This window comes from Halichoerus grypus, chromosome 3 (genome assembly GCF_964656455.1).
Source record: "Halichoerus grypus chromosome 3, mHalGry1.hap1.1, whole genome shotgun sequence".
NCBI classification, from domain to species: domain Eukaryota; kingdom Metazoa; phylum Chordata; class Mammalia; order Carnivora; family Phocidae; genus Halichoerus; species Halichoerus grypus.
Genome location: NC_135714.1, coordinates 77,026,691 through 77,042,512, shown reverse-complemented (window position 1 = coordinate 77,042,512; position 15,822 = coordinate 77,026,691). Strand labels below are relative to the sequence as shown.

The 15,822-nt window shown below is 34.6% G+C and overlaps 1 protein-coding gene across 11 annotated transcripts in view; it reads right to left on the bottom strand.

The window, feature by feature from the left end:
• PDLIM5 (PDZ and LIM domain 5) overlaps window positions 1-15,822 on the bottom strand; it is a 204,701-nt gene that overhangs the window by 62,250 nt on the left and 126,629 nt on the right. For 9 of the 11 annotated variants that reach the window (XM_078068975.1, XM_078068977.1, XM_036091933.2 and 6 more), the window contains 2 exons: window positions 15,432-15,604; window positions 15,019-15,055 (listed from right to left, as the gene is read on the bottom strand). In XM_078068975.1, the coding sequence (XP_077925101.1) occupies window positions 15,019-15,055; window positions 15,432-15,604 (210 nt within the window). Of the gene's footprint in view, window positions 1-13,239; window positions 14,459-15,018; window positions 15,056-15,431; window positions 15,605-15,822 lie in introns of those variants that run through there. The other 2 variants (XM_078068979.1, XM_036091915.2) reach the window with 1 other exon arrangement.

The following is a 15,822-nucleotide window of genomic DNA, read 5'->3' as shown; positions in this document are numbered from 1 at the left end:
TCCTCTTCTGTCTTCTGTGCCTTAAGCCTATACACTTGCCTGTTTTTAGTACTATTTACTGGCTATTCCTGATTGCAGGATGTGAAAGTTCTCCATCAGTAATACAATTTCAAAATGCTAATCTGGCTCACCCATATTAGAATTATACGTAAACCATGTAAGAATAAATTCGTCACAAAGGCTAACCTTTAAAATATGTGAAAAAGAATGCAGAAACTTTCTTTTGCAGCACAAAAACTTCAAGTTTCCAACGAAAAATTTCAATTCCTCACTCTCTTTATAAATATCACAAAATAACCAAATAGAGTGACTTATTACATCCCCACATGGCAATGAGAGGAGAAATTCAATCCTTAAAATATGTATTTTATACCAAGTAAAGGAGGAATAAATATGTAAAGGAGGTATAAAATATGTATTTTATACCAAGTAAAGGAGGAAAATGACAATTGTCCTTTGTATTTTCACTCTTCCACAAAGCAAACATTCACACAATAATATTGGATTTCCCTTCTGGAAAATTAAATCAATTAAACTTAAGCTGGAAATTTCTGGCACTCTTAATCACAAGCCAAATTTATTAACTGATTTCAATAGCTTTTTGTAGCAGCCTAAAAACATTATTTAAGCCTGCTAATTCTACATTACAGATGGCACCTTACAGTGAACTTAAAAATCAGCAAGTAGGGGCATCCTTGCTTTTTATACATGGGGAAGCAGAAAGGACTGAATGTTAGATGTAAAAAGATTAAGAAGGAAATGATCAAACATGAAAATACCACCCAAAATGAGATTTACTTTTTGTGAGAGCAAAGATAAAGGACTGACTCAAATTATTTTTCTTGGGGGTTCCCACTTTACAGAAGAAAGGAAAAGAGGGAAAGAATAAGGGAGATCTCTGAAGCAAATGGAACTTATTATTTATGTTGGGGGAAGAGTTTGCTCTCTCTCTCTATATATATATATTCCATTTTATTCACACCTTTCAAATTCTGCCTTAACTCTTACGTATTTCTCTACTGTTGCTTTCCCTAATGGGCAATCATTGAATAATGCCCTGTCTTAACATTATGTGAATTCCTTAGGTTAATTAACTCTACAGTATTCCTTGATATTTTTAGAGAATTTTTTCTATTTATTTATTTATTTATTTATTTAAGACTGAGAAGGAGAGCACGAGCAGGGTGGAAGGGCAGAGGGAGAAGCAGACTTCCCACTGAGCAGGGTGTCCAACTCAGGGTTTAATCCCAGGACCTAGAGATCAGACCTGAGCCCAAGGCAGATGGGTAACCAACTGAGCCACCCAGGTGCCCCTAGAGAAATTTTTCTATAGGGTCCCAAGATAAGACAGGTTAAAGATTGAGCATATATTACACTATATCTATTCTAAAAACCCAATATAATATAAAGATTTTAAGGGGTAACACCAACTTTAAAATCACCTGGAATAATCCCCTGATAAAAGCCTACATCCCTTAGTAACTGTAAGGTACTAACCACTAACCATTGCCCCTCTCACTCTGCATCATCAATTTCTTCTTGATGGCTCCTATTATTGATTTCAATTAGCTAGAAACAGCTTCCTCTATGGGGCAGAAACCTGCCATTTTGTAGTATTTATGTAATCCTAACATTATAAAAAGAATTTATAAATTATAAAGGTATTATTTCAGATCCAGAATAAAAAGATATATTATTTACTAAGTAGCACTGCTCAATCTGTTACCTATTTGAAAATATACATGAATCTGTCCGAATGCCTACTATGCAACAGCCACACACCATAAGTCCTTGGAGAAGCCAGTGTCTTGAGAATGCCACCGAAGCACCTTATGCTCGAGTGAGTATCCCACTAGCATTAGAGAACAAAAGCTAGGGGTCACACACTCTCTAGCTAAATCTTCTGGATCATTCGTCCTGAGCTCTCCCATTAATCACTGCATTCACTCATTCATTCAACAATGGCATTTGGATTCCACTTCATGCCAGGCATCCTCACGTATTCTACTGCCTACTTTAATTTCCTGCCCTTGTGGAGCTTAGATTCTCCTGCCCACTTTCCTCTAACAGACCACAAGGATAAATCCCATCATACTCTCCATCCATTTACCTGCCACAATCAGAAGGGCAAACCCCTCGGGTCATGCATCATCTCCTGGATTCTTGTTTCTTTACTGTTTTTTTATGTATCTCCCAATATGATCAATTTCCCATTCCTCTCAGCTGTCCCAAATCCTCTGTTACTCCACTGTACCCTCTATTGTTCTGCGCCTTCTGTGCAGTCCCTTCAAAAAGAGGTTCCTTCTCTCTCATACCTTGTATGTTTATAAACTTGGAAATGAAGATAATGCCTTCCTCAATATTGTTTCTAACATTAGTCATCTTAGATCCTCCAAAATCCCCAGTCCCTTAAGGCTCATATCATCAGATTATACCACTATCTACTCATCTCATTTTCTTGCCTCTACCTCACCCACTATTTGCTTCAGGCCCTGACTCACTCTCTTCCTCTTTACCCCATTCAAACAATCATTCTTGATGACTTCGGAGTTGTCATGTTGAATCACTGACTAACATGACTGCTATTTTCTTTGACTTTTTCACTTCAAAGATAATTCTTCCAAGGCTAGTAAGTCTCATGCCTGGAACATCTCAGCCATGCACTCCAGAATTCATAACTTTTACTTTTTCATCAATAAGATTAACATCTCTAAAGTCTGGATGTTAAGCACCTCCTTTTTTTGTAACTCACTCACCCCTCTGTATCTTGATTCTATTAGCTTTTTTACTGAACTGACCTTAACCAATTTCACGGACTCTTACCAACTCAATTAATTCTTACCAAATTCACTGGTTCTTTTATTTTGTTATCCATCAACCCCTGCCCCTCCATTGTCAGCACTTCCTCTAAAATACAAACCCACCCAATTCCTTCCCTCTCCATTAGTACCTCTTGAGCTTAACTTCCTATCATCTCTTGCCTGAACTAAGGGGATACACATAACTAGTCTCCTGTGTTCATTATTTCTCCCTCACAATCAATTTTACATAGTATTCAGAGGGCTCTTTTAAAAACATACATCAGATATTACTCCCATGATTAAAATCCTGTACTGGGCTTTCCAATTAATTGGGATAAGAATCTAAATCCCTTAACACAACTTACAAGGCAAAAAATGATCTGGTTCCTGACTACTTCATTCAATCTCTTATCACTCTCTCCTTTATTTACTATGCTCCAGTCATAGTGGACTTCTTTCAGTTCCTTAAACACACCAAGCTGAATCCTGTCTCAGGGCATTTGCACTTGCTATTCCCTCTGCCTAGATAGCCTATGTTCTGTATATGTGCATGGTTAACTCCTTCAGGTCATTCATATTTCAGCTCAAATGTCTTCTTTTTCCCTAACTAGTGTCTAATGACTTCACTTCTCCCCTCCCCTCATTATAGTCATCATATTGTCTCATATTATTTCTTTATAGAATAACATAACATAGAACTATATTATTTGCTTTTTTATTGCATGTTTGCTCCACTAGACTGTAAATCCATGACAGAACCTTGCCTCTGTTATAAACCAAGCATCTACAACAGTGAGTACCACATGATAAGTACTTCATAAGCACTTGCTGGATTTATTTATTAAATGTATATATAATAAACATGAGCAGGGATCACTAAAGTCTGAGACTAAGGAAGAATGTTTGGGGAAGACGACGACATAGCTGTGGATTTAGGCCAAGGAACTAGGCCCTGTTATCAGCTGAAATCAATTACTCATATAAATGCTTCTGACCCAGACAGCTTAACTATCCCATGATTTTTCAGTTGATTTTCTCGGGATTACCTACATAATTGTCAGACATTAATGCCAAGAATTAATTGTAATATGTCAGGTGAGATTTTACAAGTGTAGAATCGAACTATTGCTTGCCTTATAATTTTAAGAGTCATATGACATGACTTATATTGGGTTTACTTTTTTCTAAAATCCCTAATTTTTTATATTTATTTTTGCTAACTTCATCCACCCCTACCACATGTCCCAGAAGAGCAAAATTATTTGACCCAAACTACACATAACCATATTAAATTTTTTTTTTCCTACTACATTTGGTTCATTTTCCTAGACTCCTAAAATATGTTCGAAGGATGATCTGGTTATGGAACATGTATGCCATCCCTCCCCACTTCAGGATAGCCCCAAATTTAGGAAGCAAGCTATAGAAGCCCTCATCCAAGTCACTAATTGATCCTTTAAAACAACATCCTTTGTTCAACTCCTTCAATTTATCATGAATCTAAAAATTTGATAATCATTAACCTCATTTCATTATTAAATTCAATGGGATCTTAAGAGCCTTTCTTTGATGACTTGTTAAAATTAACATTTCCCCCAATCTACCAAAAATGTGTTAAATTGGGTTTGATTTGTTTCTTGAGAACTTAATTCTGGGTCTTGGCAGTTCTGTCCTTTTCTCAGTGCTCACTGGCAAGGCTTTAAAAATGCCTTCTAGATTTTTTTTCCAGGTGACCTCAAATTCAAACTAGTTTACAGTTTATAAGTTTTTTTCTTCTTTGAAAATCAGTACTCCAAGTACTTATTCCAAGTCTTCTATTTTCTTTTCCATTCTCCAGCATTTTTTTTTTTTTAATGCATATAGCGTTACTTACCAAATCTCATCTGTAAGTTCTATAAATACTTGGGTTATAAATCATTGAGAAAAACAGACTACTGAGAGCTCATCTAGAATCCCTTTCTAATTGGGACTTTAATTCCCTCCAGAATGTAAACTAACCAAAACTTTTTCAGTATTTATCTCTCGGTTTGGGTGACTTTTGTTTGCTTGTTTGTATCTTTCGACAATGAGCATTTGTTAATTTATAGTAACCCCTGACAACATCATTTTTTTAATCTCTTGAATTATTAATGTTGTCTGGTCATTTTATTTTTCATATTTAAATATTTGTGTGTGTGAATGGACATTTTCTTAACACGCATGTGGTACTGTTTCAATAACCCTGCTAAAAGATTTGCTCATTTAATAACAGATATTTGATGCCACTGCAGTAAGCAAAGGATATATCTGAGTCCACCAAGTTTGCTTAAAACTATTCTCTTTAAAATCTTTCAGAAATTTATTCTCAATTACTTTTTTTCTTATGAGTTACTAGGATATTGAGACAAAGAATAAAGTATGTGAAAAGACAAAATACATAATGTACCTCTAACCCAAAAGTTGCACAGATTTCATCCTAGCTTTAACACACTCTATTCAAAGAAATAAATACAGACTCTTCAGAAATAATTAATTAGGAGTAACTGGGAGATGAACACCTCTCACAAAGTTGGACATAGAAGCAGCATTCAACTGTTAATAGTCCTACTATTACTGTTATAGTCCTACTATTACTGTTAATAGTCCTAAAAATAGAGAAAAACAAAAGGAGAGACATAGACAGTTGAACCTACTTTTAAGATTAATTTAATTTGAAAAGAGTTCTTTAATTTGACTAAGAAATGGAAAATTGAGATGTCTAAATATCCATACCTGTCATATGTTTTATACATTATGTAATACATCATTTCAACTTTCTTTTATAAAATCACACTATCGTAATAAATACACCTTCACATAACATAAAGGTAGAAAAACTTGGTCTTCTGAAACTTTCAATGTGACTAAAATATGTAAAATTGAATAGTGACAAAGGATAGAATATTAAGCCCTCCATCATGGATGAAGACTGCCTATTACCAATGCTCTTCATTAAGTTGTGACATCTTTTGAAATTAAAAAGTTAATTACAGGAGGAGCCTTCAATAGTATTGACTTTTAGTCAAGAAGATAAGTTCCTTTTACTTTCTGGTTTAATTCAATCAAATAATTTCAATGTAATTTACCTCCCTAAGGGTGAAACAGAAAGAATTTATCCAAATAGTATTGTAAGAGAAGTGCTGGTGGTCTGATAAAACTTCTAAGGAACTTAATGCATTCAATTCTCTCCAGAATGTAAATAAACCAAAACTTTTTCAGTATTTATCTCTGGATTTGGATGATTTTTGTTTGCTTGTTTATATCTTTCAACAATGAGCATATGGACCATGAAAGTCAATTTCTGCATATTACAAATACTGGTTTTTATTTTTAAAGGTATTTATAAGCGGTAGTCTTCCCAGATTAATTTGGGAAAAGTAATGAACAATTTGTGTGTGAAAATACAGAGTGTATATAGGAACTGTTTCTTGCTTCAATGATTTTAAAGTACTATTCTCACAAGGAACTGAAGTGTAGTAATTACTTATGTTCAATAGATGGCGATCTTTACATTATACAGTGGTCACCAAACCAGCATTTGCAAAGGGCAGTATAATCCATCAGTAGAAAATGAAAAGAGGTAAATTACAAACGTTCCATATTTTGCAATAAACAAAAATTAGCGCTTGGTTACATACCCATTTTTTGGACCTATGGACTTTTTTCTAGGTTGACGAACGCACTCTGCAGTAATAATGGTGAAAGCTAAGAGATTCTATCTGGCTGTTACTATTTTTATTTTTTAAAATTAAAGTCTGTTGTAGAAGCCTTCATGTTGTGTATATTTTAGCAAATCCACTTGTTCTTACACTTCATAAAAGTATGTGGGAATATGAGACTAGCGAATGATTCCTGATTTCTTTGCATGGCTTATGAAGAATAGTTTTTTAGATAATTTACTCAAATACATGTGTCTTAAAAAGGATAAACACCAGGAGTCCAGTATATTTGTGAAACAGCAATTGAAGGAAGACATGGCTCAGGTCAGCAAACTGTTTCTTCACTAAAACTATTTTATGTGGGTTATGGAAACATGTGAACAAACTGAATTATTTTAAAAGCCTGCTATAAAAAGAGTATGTTTGGAAATATTTGTGAAATTTCTGCTTTCTAAATTTTCAATAAATGTACAAAGATGACAGGTTTCTATTCAAGAAGTAACTTAAGATTTGTTTTGATAACCTTCAGCTAGAAAGCATGTGGACATTACTTAGTGCTATGGGACAGCCCATACTAAAGGGTTTTTCCCCCTCATATTGTTTTGTGTAATGTAACTGGTGACTAGAGTTTGAACTATTTTCCTAACAAAGGGAGAGGCACTTACTCCTCCCTTGAGTATTTTAAGTCTTTGAAAATTAAAAATCCCTATCATACATTATTCTTAACCATAATATATGAAAAATCAGAACCTATCATTACTTGAATGAGAGATAAAAGACTGAAAAAATGTTTTGATCATAATTTTATACATCTTTTTGCTAACAAAATGCTATTTTTTTAACTTATTCATATAGACCTCTGTAAGTATGAAAATTTTAAAACTGCTTATTAAATATTCTACATTATAGTAGAAACTGAAAAGATGGTGAGATCAAGAAAATCACCCTTTAACTTAAGATAAATTGTATGGTGCCCGATACAATGATGTATTTCTAGGTGTATATATATATATATATTTTAAGTTATCTTTCAATGAAATTTCTTTTTTTAAATTTATTTGAGAGAGAGAACAAGCAGGGGGAGGGGCAGAGGGAGAAGTAGGCTCCCCGCTGAGCAGGTAGCCCAACACCCTGGGATCATGACCTGAACTGAAGGCAGAAGCTTAACTGACTGAGCCACCCATGTGCCCCTCAATGAAATTTCCTATAGCCTCCCATAATTCTCTACTCTGGTAAGTCACATATAATTATTAGCTTTCCATTATTAACATGTTGTTAATAATATAGCTGTTGCTTCTTTTCAGTCAATGTTGCAGACTAGACTCTTAACTTCAAACTTCTCCATTTCCCTAGGAATAATAAAATTATTTCTATTGGTTTTTCCAGAGTACTAAGCATTTCATATACTCATTTCTAAAATTAGTCAGGTATTGTCTTATCACGGGAGTCACTAAGCTATTCATGTTGAAACAGACCAAAAACACACAGGAAGATGGATTAAGAAACAAATTTTTCACTTAATTTTAAAAAGTGTCTTCCACAACCATTTAACAAACAGATAACACTGGGGGAAAGCATCAACACTTTTGCCAATTAGGTTGCCAAAGCACAACAATTCTCCTTTGAAGCAACTTAGGTACTTAGCAACTCCACTTTACCTAGAGTACAAATATTAATGTTTTGATTTTTATAAAAACTTGACTTGTATTGAATTTATATTCAATTAAAAGTTATGTTTACCATGCTGTTAACAATTTCCCTAAAATTCAACAAATAAGAAATTGGAGAAATATGCATTTATATGCAATTAGAAACCATTAGTTAGTGCTAACTAGTGCCAAATACAGTGAGGATACCAAAACTCTTGTGTCCAAAGAGCTTATACTCTAGTTAGGGATATAGGGCATGGAGACAAACACCTGTTATCCAAAAGAGAAAAAGAGGCACCACAACAGAGATAACAACAATCCTTCTATCTGGGTCCAAGTCAGTGAGTCTACTTAAGAATAACTTTTTTTTAAATACTACTCTGCCAAATTAATATTAGTACAGAAAGGCCGCTGGTATATATTATGGACTGAATGGTTTCCCCCCAAAATTCATATGTTGAAGCCCTAATCCTCCAGTGTGACAGTATTTTGATATAAGGCCTATCAGAAAGTAATTCAAGTTAAATGAGGTCCTAACAGTGAGGCCCTAATCTGACAAGATTGGTATTCTTATAGAAAGAGGAGATACCAGAGCTCTCTCTCTTTGTGTGTCCACAGAGGAAAGGCCATGTGAGGACACACTGAGAAGGTAGTCATCTGCAAGCCAGACAGAAAAGACTTATCAGAAATCTACCCTGATAGCACCTGGGTCTTGGATTTCTAACTTCTAGAACTGTTAGAAAATAAATTTCTGTCATTTAAGTTATCTACTCTGTGGTATCTAGGTGGCAGCCTGAGCTAATATAGTATATTTCTAATTTAAGAATTAGTTCACCAAAGATGAATCTTACAGTCCTAACACCTACTTTCAAATTATATTCGTGTTTTTTGTATCTGTATACTTACGTATTTATTGTATTTATATATATACTTATATTAAATGCCCATTTATATATTGAATGTATAGATCTTTACTTACACACTTATAGTTACAGTTGTACCCAGAAAGAAATACTATGCCTGTTAGAATGCCTTCTCCTTCCAATTTATATTTTTATACTAAGACTCTTGGCTTCAAAGAGCTTATACTCTAGTCGAAGATTTATGACATACAGACAAAGATCTATAATACAAATTAGGAAAGGAGTGGTAGAAATTATATATTACTTCAGAAGTTAAGATTATTGCTACTGTGGAGGGTGGAGGTAGCACACTGTGGGTGAGTCTGTGTGACTGGAATTGTAGGAAGGAATAAGAAAATCTTGGAAGAGGGAGGATTTGTTCTCAGCCCAGTCATTCTCACTGGTACACCCTGGGCATTTGGGGCAGGATCACGCTTCATTCTGTGAAATTATTCAGGGCATTAGGAGATGCTTAGCATCCTTAGCCCCCCACTAGCATCCTCCTAGCCTTGTAAGATCTGTAATTATCCCCCTACACATTTCCAAAGGCTACCCAGCAGCATCTCCCCCAAGAGAAAACAGAAAGTAAACTTTCATGGATGTGAAGAAAACAGATGTGTTCAAATAAAATGTATTAAGTGACTGAGTAAATGGCTAATATAGTTTATTCCAAAATTCTGCATTTGGAAAATTGTAATATACAAAATCATCATAATATTTTATTAAGTGCTGCTTGTCAGTTACAAGAGCTTATTACATTTAGTCAAGAGTTCATCCTAATTTTTCACTTTGAAGCTTTTCATTAATTCATTCATATAGCTTTGACTACATATGATTTCTAAATTGCTTTATCAACTCATTACTCCCAGAATGTTTCTGATGCAATCACCTAAAAAACATCCTTTACTCAAGGCAAAGAAAAGTAATGTATCCTCTTTTTGACTTCCATACACCTTGCCAACTGCCCTAACCTGATCTTTCATTTTAATGGTTTCCCTAAATGCTGTTTGTGATCTGGGTTGGAAATTCAAGGAGAAGGGATCAGAAGTGACAAAAGTGGAGAGCGTGAAGGGAAGATGAAGAAATGAGAAGAACCCACACAACCGAGGTCCAAGCTGGGATCTAGAAGAACTAAAATGACCCTCCCAGGTTGTCCCTACCTGGCTGAAATGGTCAGGCTTTTCACTTCAGCCCCATACCCCTCCAGTTAGCTCACTGCATGTGCACAACCCCACGAAGCTGTGGCTTTGGAGGAAGGGCATCTGCTGCTGAGGTGACATGTGAAGGGGATGACCCCTGAAAGTTATCTGCCCCATACATACATACACACACACACACACACACACACACACACACACACCCCCAAGAGTGGTTATTAAGTCCTCCACTGAGGTGATATCTGGAAGGGCTTCACAGTGTCCACCACTGATTCTAACTTCCTTATTTTAAAGAAGTGGGAAACTCAGGGGCAGAAACTTGTGAGTTACAAATCTGAGTCTCAAACTCAGAATTTACATTCCTTGCTTACTATTCTGTAGTAATGATGTCTATTTTGGAAAGAATGAGCAAGGAAATATTTACTTGGTTCAAATAATTTTGAGTGGGACAAACAAAAAGGGATGAGTTCAAACAATTCTTGATGACATTTTTATAGACAGAACTGAATTGCCAAAGTCATCCCTAAATTATGAATAAGGCATTATATGTCTAATTTCTACACATTGGAAGTGTTGTTTTTGAATGTCTTTATGCGTGTTTTACAGGGAATTCTGATCCCTACAAATGCATTACCAACATACACCATAATAATGGCTCCTTTTCTTAAGTCTTCATTGGGTCTAATGGGAAAAGCATGAAGCTGACAACTATGCCCAGAACAACACTAAGTAGATGAATGTACTTATTTAGCTTTGATAAAACTTTGATAAACCTTTTTGGTTCTTCATTTTTAATTTTTTCTTTAAAGTGGTTAGATATAAGACAACTTCCCATTCAAAATGCTGTGGATAATATGGAGAATATAAGTTATAGGTATCAGTATTATATTTTTATACCATGCTTCCCATCACATACCGTATTTTGGCTACACTGTCCTTTCTGTTCTGTGTACCTGCCACTCTCCTTTTCACCTCAGGGTTTCCACACTCGTTTCTTCTGCCTTGAACAGTGACCCAAAGTCATCACATGGCTGACTCTTTTTTCCTCTCTCAGGTGATGGCATTAAGGTTATCTCCGCAGAGGTCCTTACAACCTAAGTAACCATTCCATGTCCGAACCGAATTTCCTTTATACTAATTTATTTATTTATTTATTTATTTTTAAAGATTTTATTTATTTATTTGAGAGAGAGAGAATGAAAGAGAGGGCAGAGGGAGAAGCAGACGCCCCGCCGAGCAGGGAGCCCAATGCAGGACTCGATCCAGGGACTCCAGGATCATGACCTGAGCCGAAGGCAGTCGCTTAACGAACTGAGCCACCCAGGCACCCCCCTTTATACTAATTTATTATCTTAGTAACACAATTATCTCAGATCACCTTGTTTATATATTTTCTGCTACTCATTATTTAGCTCCTAGTACATATCTGTGCCTGGATTTAAGTAATTATTTTGTGTGAAAGAATAATTCAGGCAATAAATGAGTATTTGTGATTTATAGGACTTTAAATACACATCAGAGATGCAAAAAATTATGACATTTTTCATCTGGGGAAATCAATTTACCCAAATTTCTGAATAAATCTGAATAAAACATGGGACAGTTTCTATCTTAATATCACAATTTTTATTAAATAAGCTCTCTACAATATTTTTATCTGAGTCTTCCTAAAGGGCATCCTAAAGGGCATAAGGATGTATAAAATGAATGTGCTTCTGTTTCCATAAATAATACATTTTTCAAGGCATCAAAAATATTCACTTTGTGGGAGACATTCCATCTTCTAATTGATAAAACCTTGTAAAAATGTTGAAAATTCTTAACTTTCAAATTCTACATTAAAAAAAAAGCCTATAATAAAGAAAGTCTGTATAAGAGAGACAAACAAAAGCTATAAATTAGGTCACTAGACTTACAATAATATTTTTGCAAGGAGCTTTTACAATATTTGGCTAGCTTTTAAGCTAGGAATATAAGATGTCCCAGAAGATTAATTGAACACAGGAATTCAACCTCTGATGGGGTCAAATGGAATGTCTTTTGTGATCCAGGCTGAACATTTATACTCATACTCAAATATACATCATTCTACTTATCTAAGTGTATGCTTTCAATGAGATATTAAATACTTTATTTTTAATCAGGGAGGTATTAAATTCTTATTTTCAACTATACTTATTTCAAGTCATAAAGTTCTAGACATGTTCACTTGTCTTATTAGAGAGAAATTCTTTTATTTACCTAAACCTCTCATTCTAGTAGCTTTCTCTCTCAACTACATAGTTACTCTAAAAATTTGGTGCTCGGTGGGAAATACCTTGTTTACTCTACCCTACCATCTATTTTCATGAGAATTTGATTCCATCTAATTTCAAATATCTTCTTTTGAGATGAATGAGACCAGGAAAGCCTGGTCTAAGGAAAGTATATTTTCTTATAGAGGCCAGAGACACAGTAATAATGGATTGATGTCAGGATCATAAAACCACAAGCAGTATCTGATACAGTAAAAGAAAGACACCTTACTAAATTATGAAGTATAGTGGAAATGAGCATAGATAAATCCTAGATTTTTAAATACATTTTGTGTACAAAATTTTAGATAGTAATCATCATTAACTGAAATTAATGTTAGTTTCTCCAAATTACCAGGCAGTTGTCCTAGTCTATGGTGACATCAAAGTGAAAAAAAGGTGGAAAAATAAAAATGCCTTGAATGGGAGCACCTGGCTGGCTCAGTCAGTAGAGCATGTGACGCTTGATCTCAGGGTTGTGAGTTTGAACCCCACATTGGGTGTAGAGCTCACTTATAAAAAAATAAAATAAAATTTTTTTAAAATGCCTTGAATGCAGGCAAAATCCCTCAGTAATCCTTTTCCACAAAGACTAATGCTATGTTGTGCCATAGTCTAACTAATCTTCTATGTTACTCACATAAGGTATTATGTTAAATAGCATGACAATGCAGAAAAAATAAACAAAAACAAATACGGGCCTTTGTCATACTCCACACTCATTTTAGCAGTCTCGCAAAATTAAAAATGTTTTCCAAATGAAATGTCAAGAGAATTATTTATTTTATCCAAGTATAGTGTAGCAAGTCTTGGATGGCACTGTTACTAGTTTCAGGGAAACAGAAAACAATTACAAAACTAAGTTAAAGGCAACTTTATTACAGTATTTTTCCAAACTTCAAAACGCATTTATTATTGAATTTAGAACTAATATATAATACATTATATTACAAAACAGGAAGCGTATCTGGTCAGATATTAGCTTGCATGTATTGCCCAAAATATAGTTTCCTAGGAACAGCAGCAACACACAATAGTTTATATCACTAAGTAAAATATTTCTGATGTGACAAAGAATCATTTATAATTTATTTTATGTTCATTTAAAAACAAAGCAAAGTTATCTTTTCTATTTCTTACTAGTTAATGCCTTGAAGTTGTTTATACCCTAAAAACATCCACCAGTTTGGAAATATTTCCTTTGGTAGAAAATAGGATTTTTGAAGCTAACCAAACTAAAAGAACACTCAATTTCCCCATTGCAAATAGGGGCAGAATTCTCTTCTTTCCTTTTTTAGGAGCCAAATCTGGGCCTCCTTCTCTTCATAGCCATCCTGAAATAGTACCTGCTTTAAAAAATACCCAAATCTACAATGAACTCTATTCTAATAAAGTCTTCTCTGTTTTATCTTGCCTCCTCATATTTGATTATTTAGGGTAATTTACAACCCACTTTAAACATTATGTAATAATGAATTTAAAAGTAATCTTGGAAATGTAATAACATTAAGGATGTATTTTCCAAATTAGATGAGGATATTATTTGCTCATCTGCCTCTGCTTCACACAACCAACCAAATTCAACTTATAGAGTTCCTTTTCCAACGTCACTACCCTAATAACAATGGAAACAGATATAAAACCACTGAAGCGATCGGAGTCCCTTAATTTGCTCTCTTGGTTTAAAATTTGTGAGCTACCAACTAGCACAAAACAAGGTCATCTTCCTCTTTTTTACAATAGCAGGAGATGGTTAGAAAAGTATAGAAAAGGTTCTATTTTTTCGTAAGGCAAATTTAATACAGATTTTCCTATGAGGTTGGAAAAAAGAAAAAGTGAATGAAAAGGTATGTGCTGGCTGCTTGGGGGGGCAAGACTCATAAATCACTGTACGTTAAGAGCACGTGCTGAAACTTCATGGTGCCAGTCACGTAATTTTGTGTATTTGGGACTAAAGACGTGAAGGGGTATCTTTTCCCTGTGGAAATAAAAAAAAAAAAGAAAAGAAAAGAAAAGAAAAGTGATAGAAGAGTCATAAGAAAGAGAAGGAAAAAGTTTGTACGCTTAGTTCATCATGCAGAAAACATGCTTTATAAAAGCTTAATTTCACATAGCTATTTTATTTAATAGCGAAGATTTTAAGGGTAGAGCATTTTTATAAATATAGAAATTAATCTCTAGAGCCCTCTTGGAAATCCATTTTTATGCCCAAAATAAAATTTCTACAAGACAACACAAATTCATTCACAGAGATCTGTAGTGTTAGCAAAGCATCCCCAAGTATACTCTTCTGCCCACTTACTTCAATACAAAAGGAAATTAACCTTACATGAAATGCAGACAAGAGCTACTAATTTAAAAATCTGTAAGTTTTTTAAGTCCCACAGTTAAGTCCCACAAAAGATACCAAAGTTAAATGCTCAGCTTCTAGTTACAAAGACAAAAAGCCATACCACTACACTTGAAAATGTGAAAAAACAAATCGAGACCATTCATGAAAGGAAAGCATTCAATTTACCAAAAAAATGGACAACTTACTTTGCCTTCTTTGTATTTTCAGTGTCCGACTCTTTCACTGAAATATAATAAGCAATATCCAGTATTAGGTGACTTTTTTAAAAAAACTTGAAAAATCACTTGAGCAATTACCTGTACCAATCAGTATCAAATGGTCAAGCTGCACAGAGCCACTAAAAAACGCTCCACATCATGCTGTCACTGGCTACACAGTATGGTCAGTACTACTACTACTACCACCATTACTGCTCCACTTCTCAATGCAATTCTCCCGGGCTAGTTCTTATTTTACACTACCCACATTATGCATGGCATAATTTAAGAGCAATCTGCCTCAGGAAAATTACTGTTTTCCAATAATCACCCATCTGTCTAAATGCTATTCTCTATGGCAAAGAACATTTGTATATTCGAATCCCTAGGTATTCGCTTACGATGTTCAGTCCCAGTGATCTGGGCGAGGATTCGGAAAGAACGAGACTGAGTCGTTCCAGTCCTTGGACGCCAGTCTTCGGTGTCCTCCATCAGTCTCTTCTTGCTGGCATCACTATGAGTTGGTATGTGATAAAACTCCGTATTGCGCTCCACAATGTGTTTTCTTGGTGGGCTAGGATTAAAAGGGAAGGAAAGAATTATAAATCTTTAAATCATATTAAGGATAAAATACCCTCTGCCAAATTATAATTTATACATTTAATATCAATGTTCTTTTTTATATCTTTTGCTTTTCCAAGTGAACTCAGCCTCAATTTTCTTTAAAAAGGTGCCCTTCTATAATAGATTTGCTTTTTCTTAAACTAGTAAAAAAAAAAAAAAAAAAAGGTA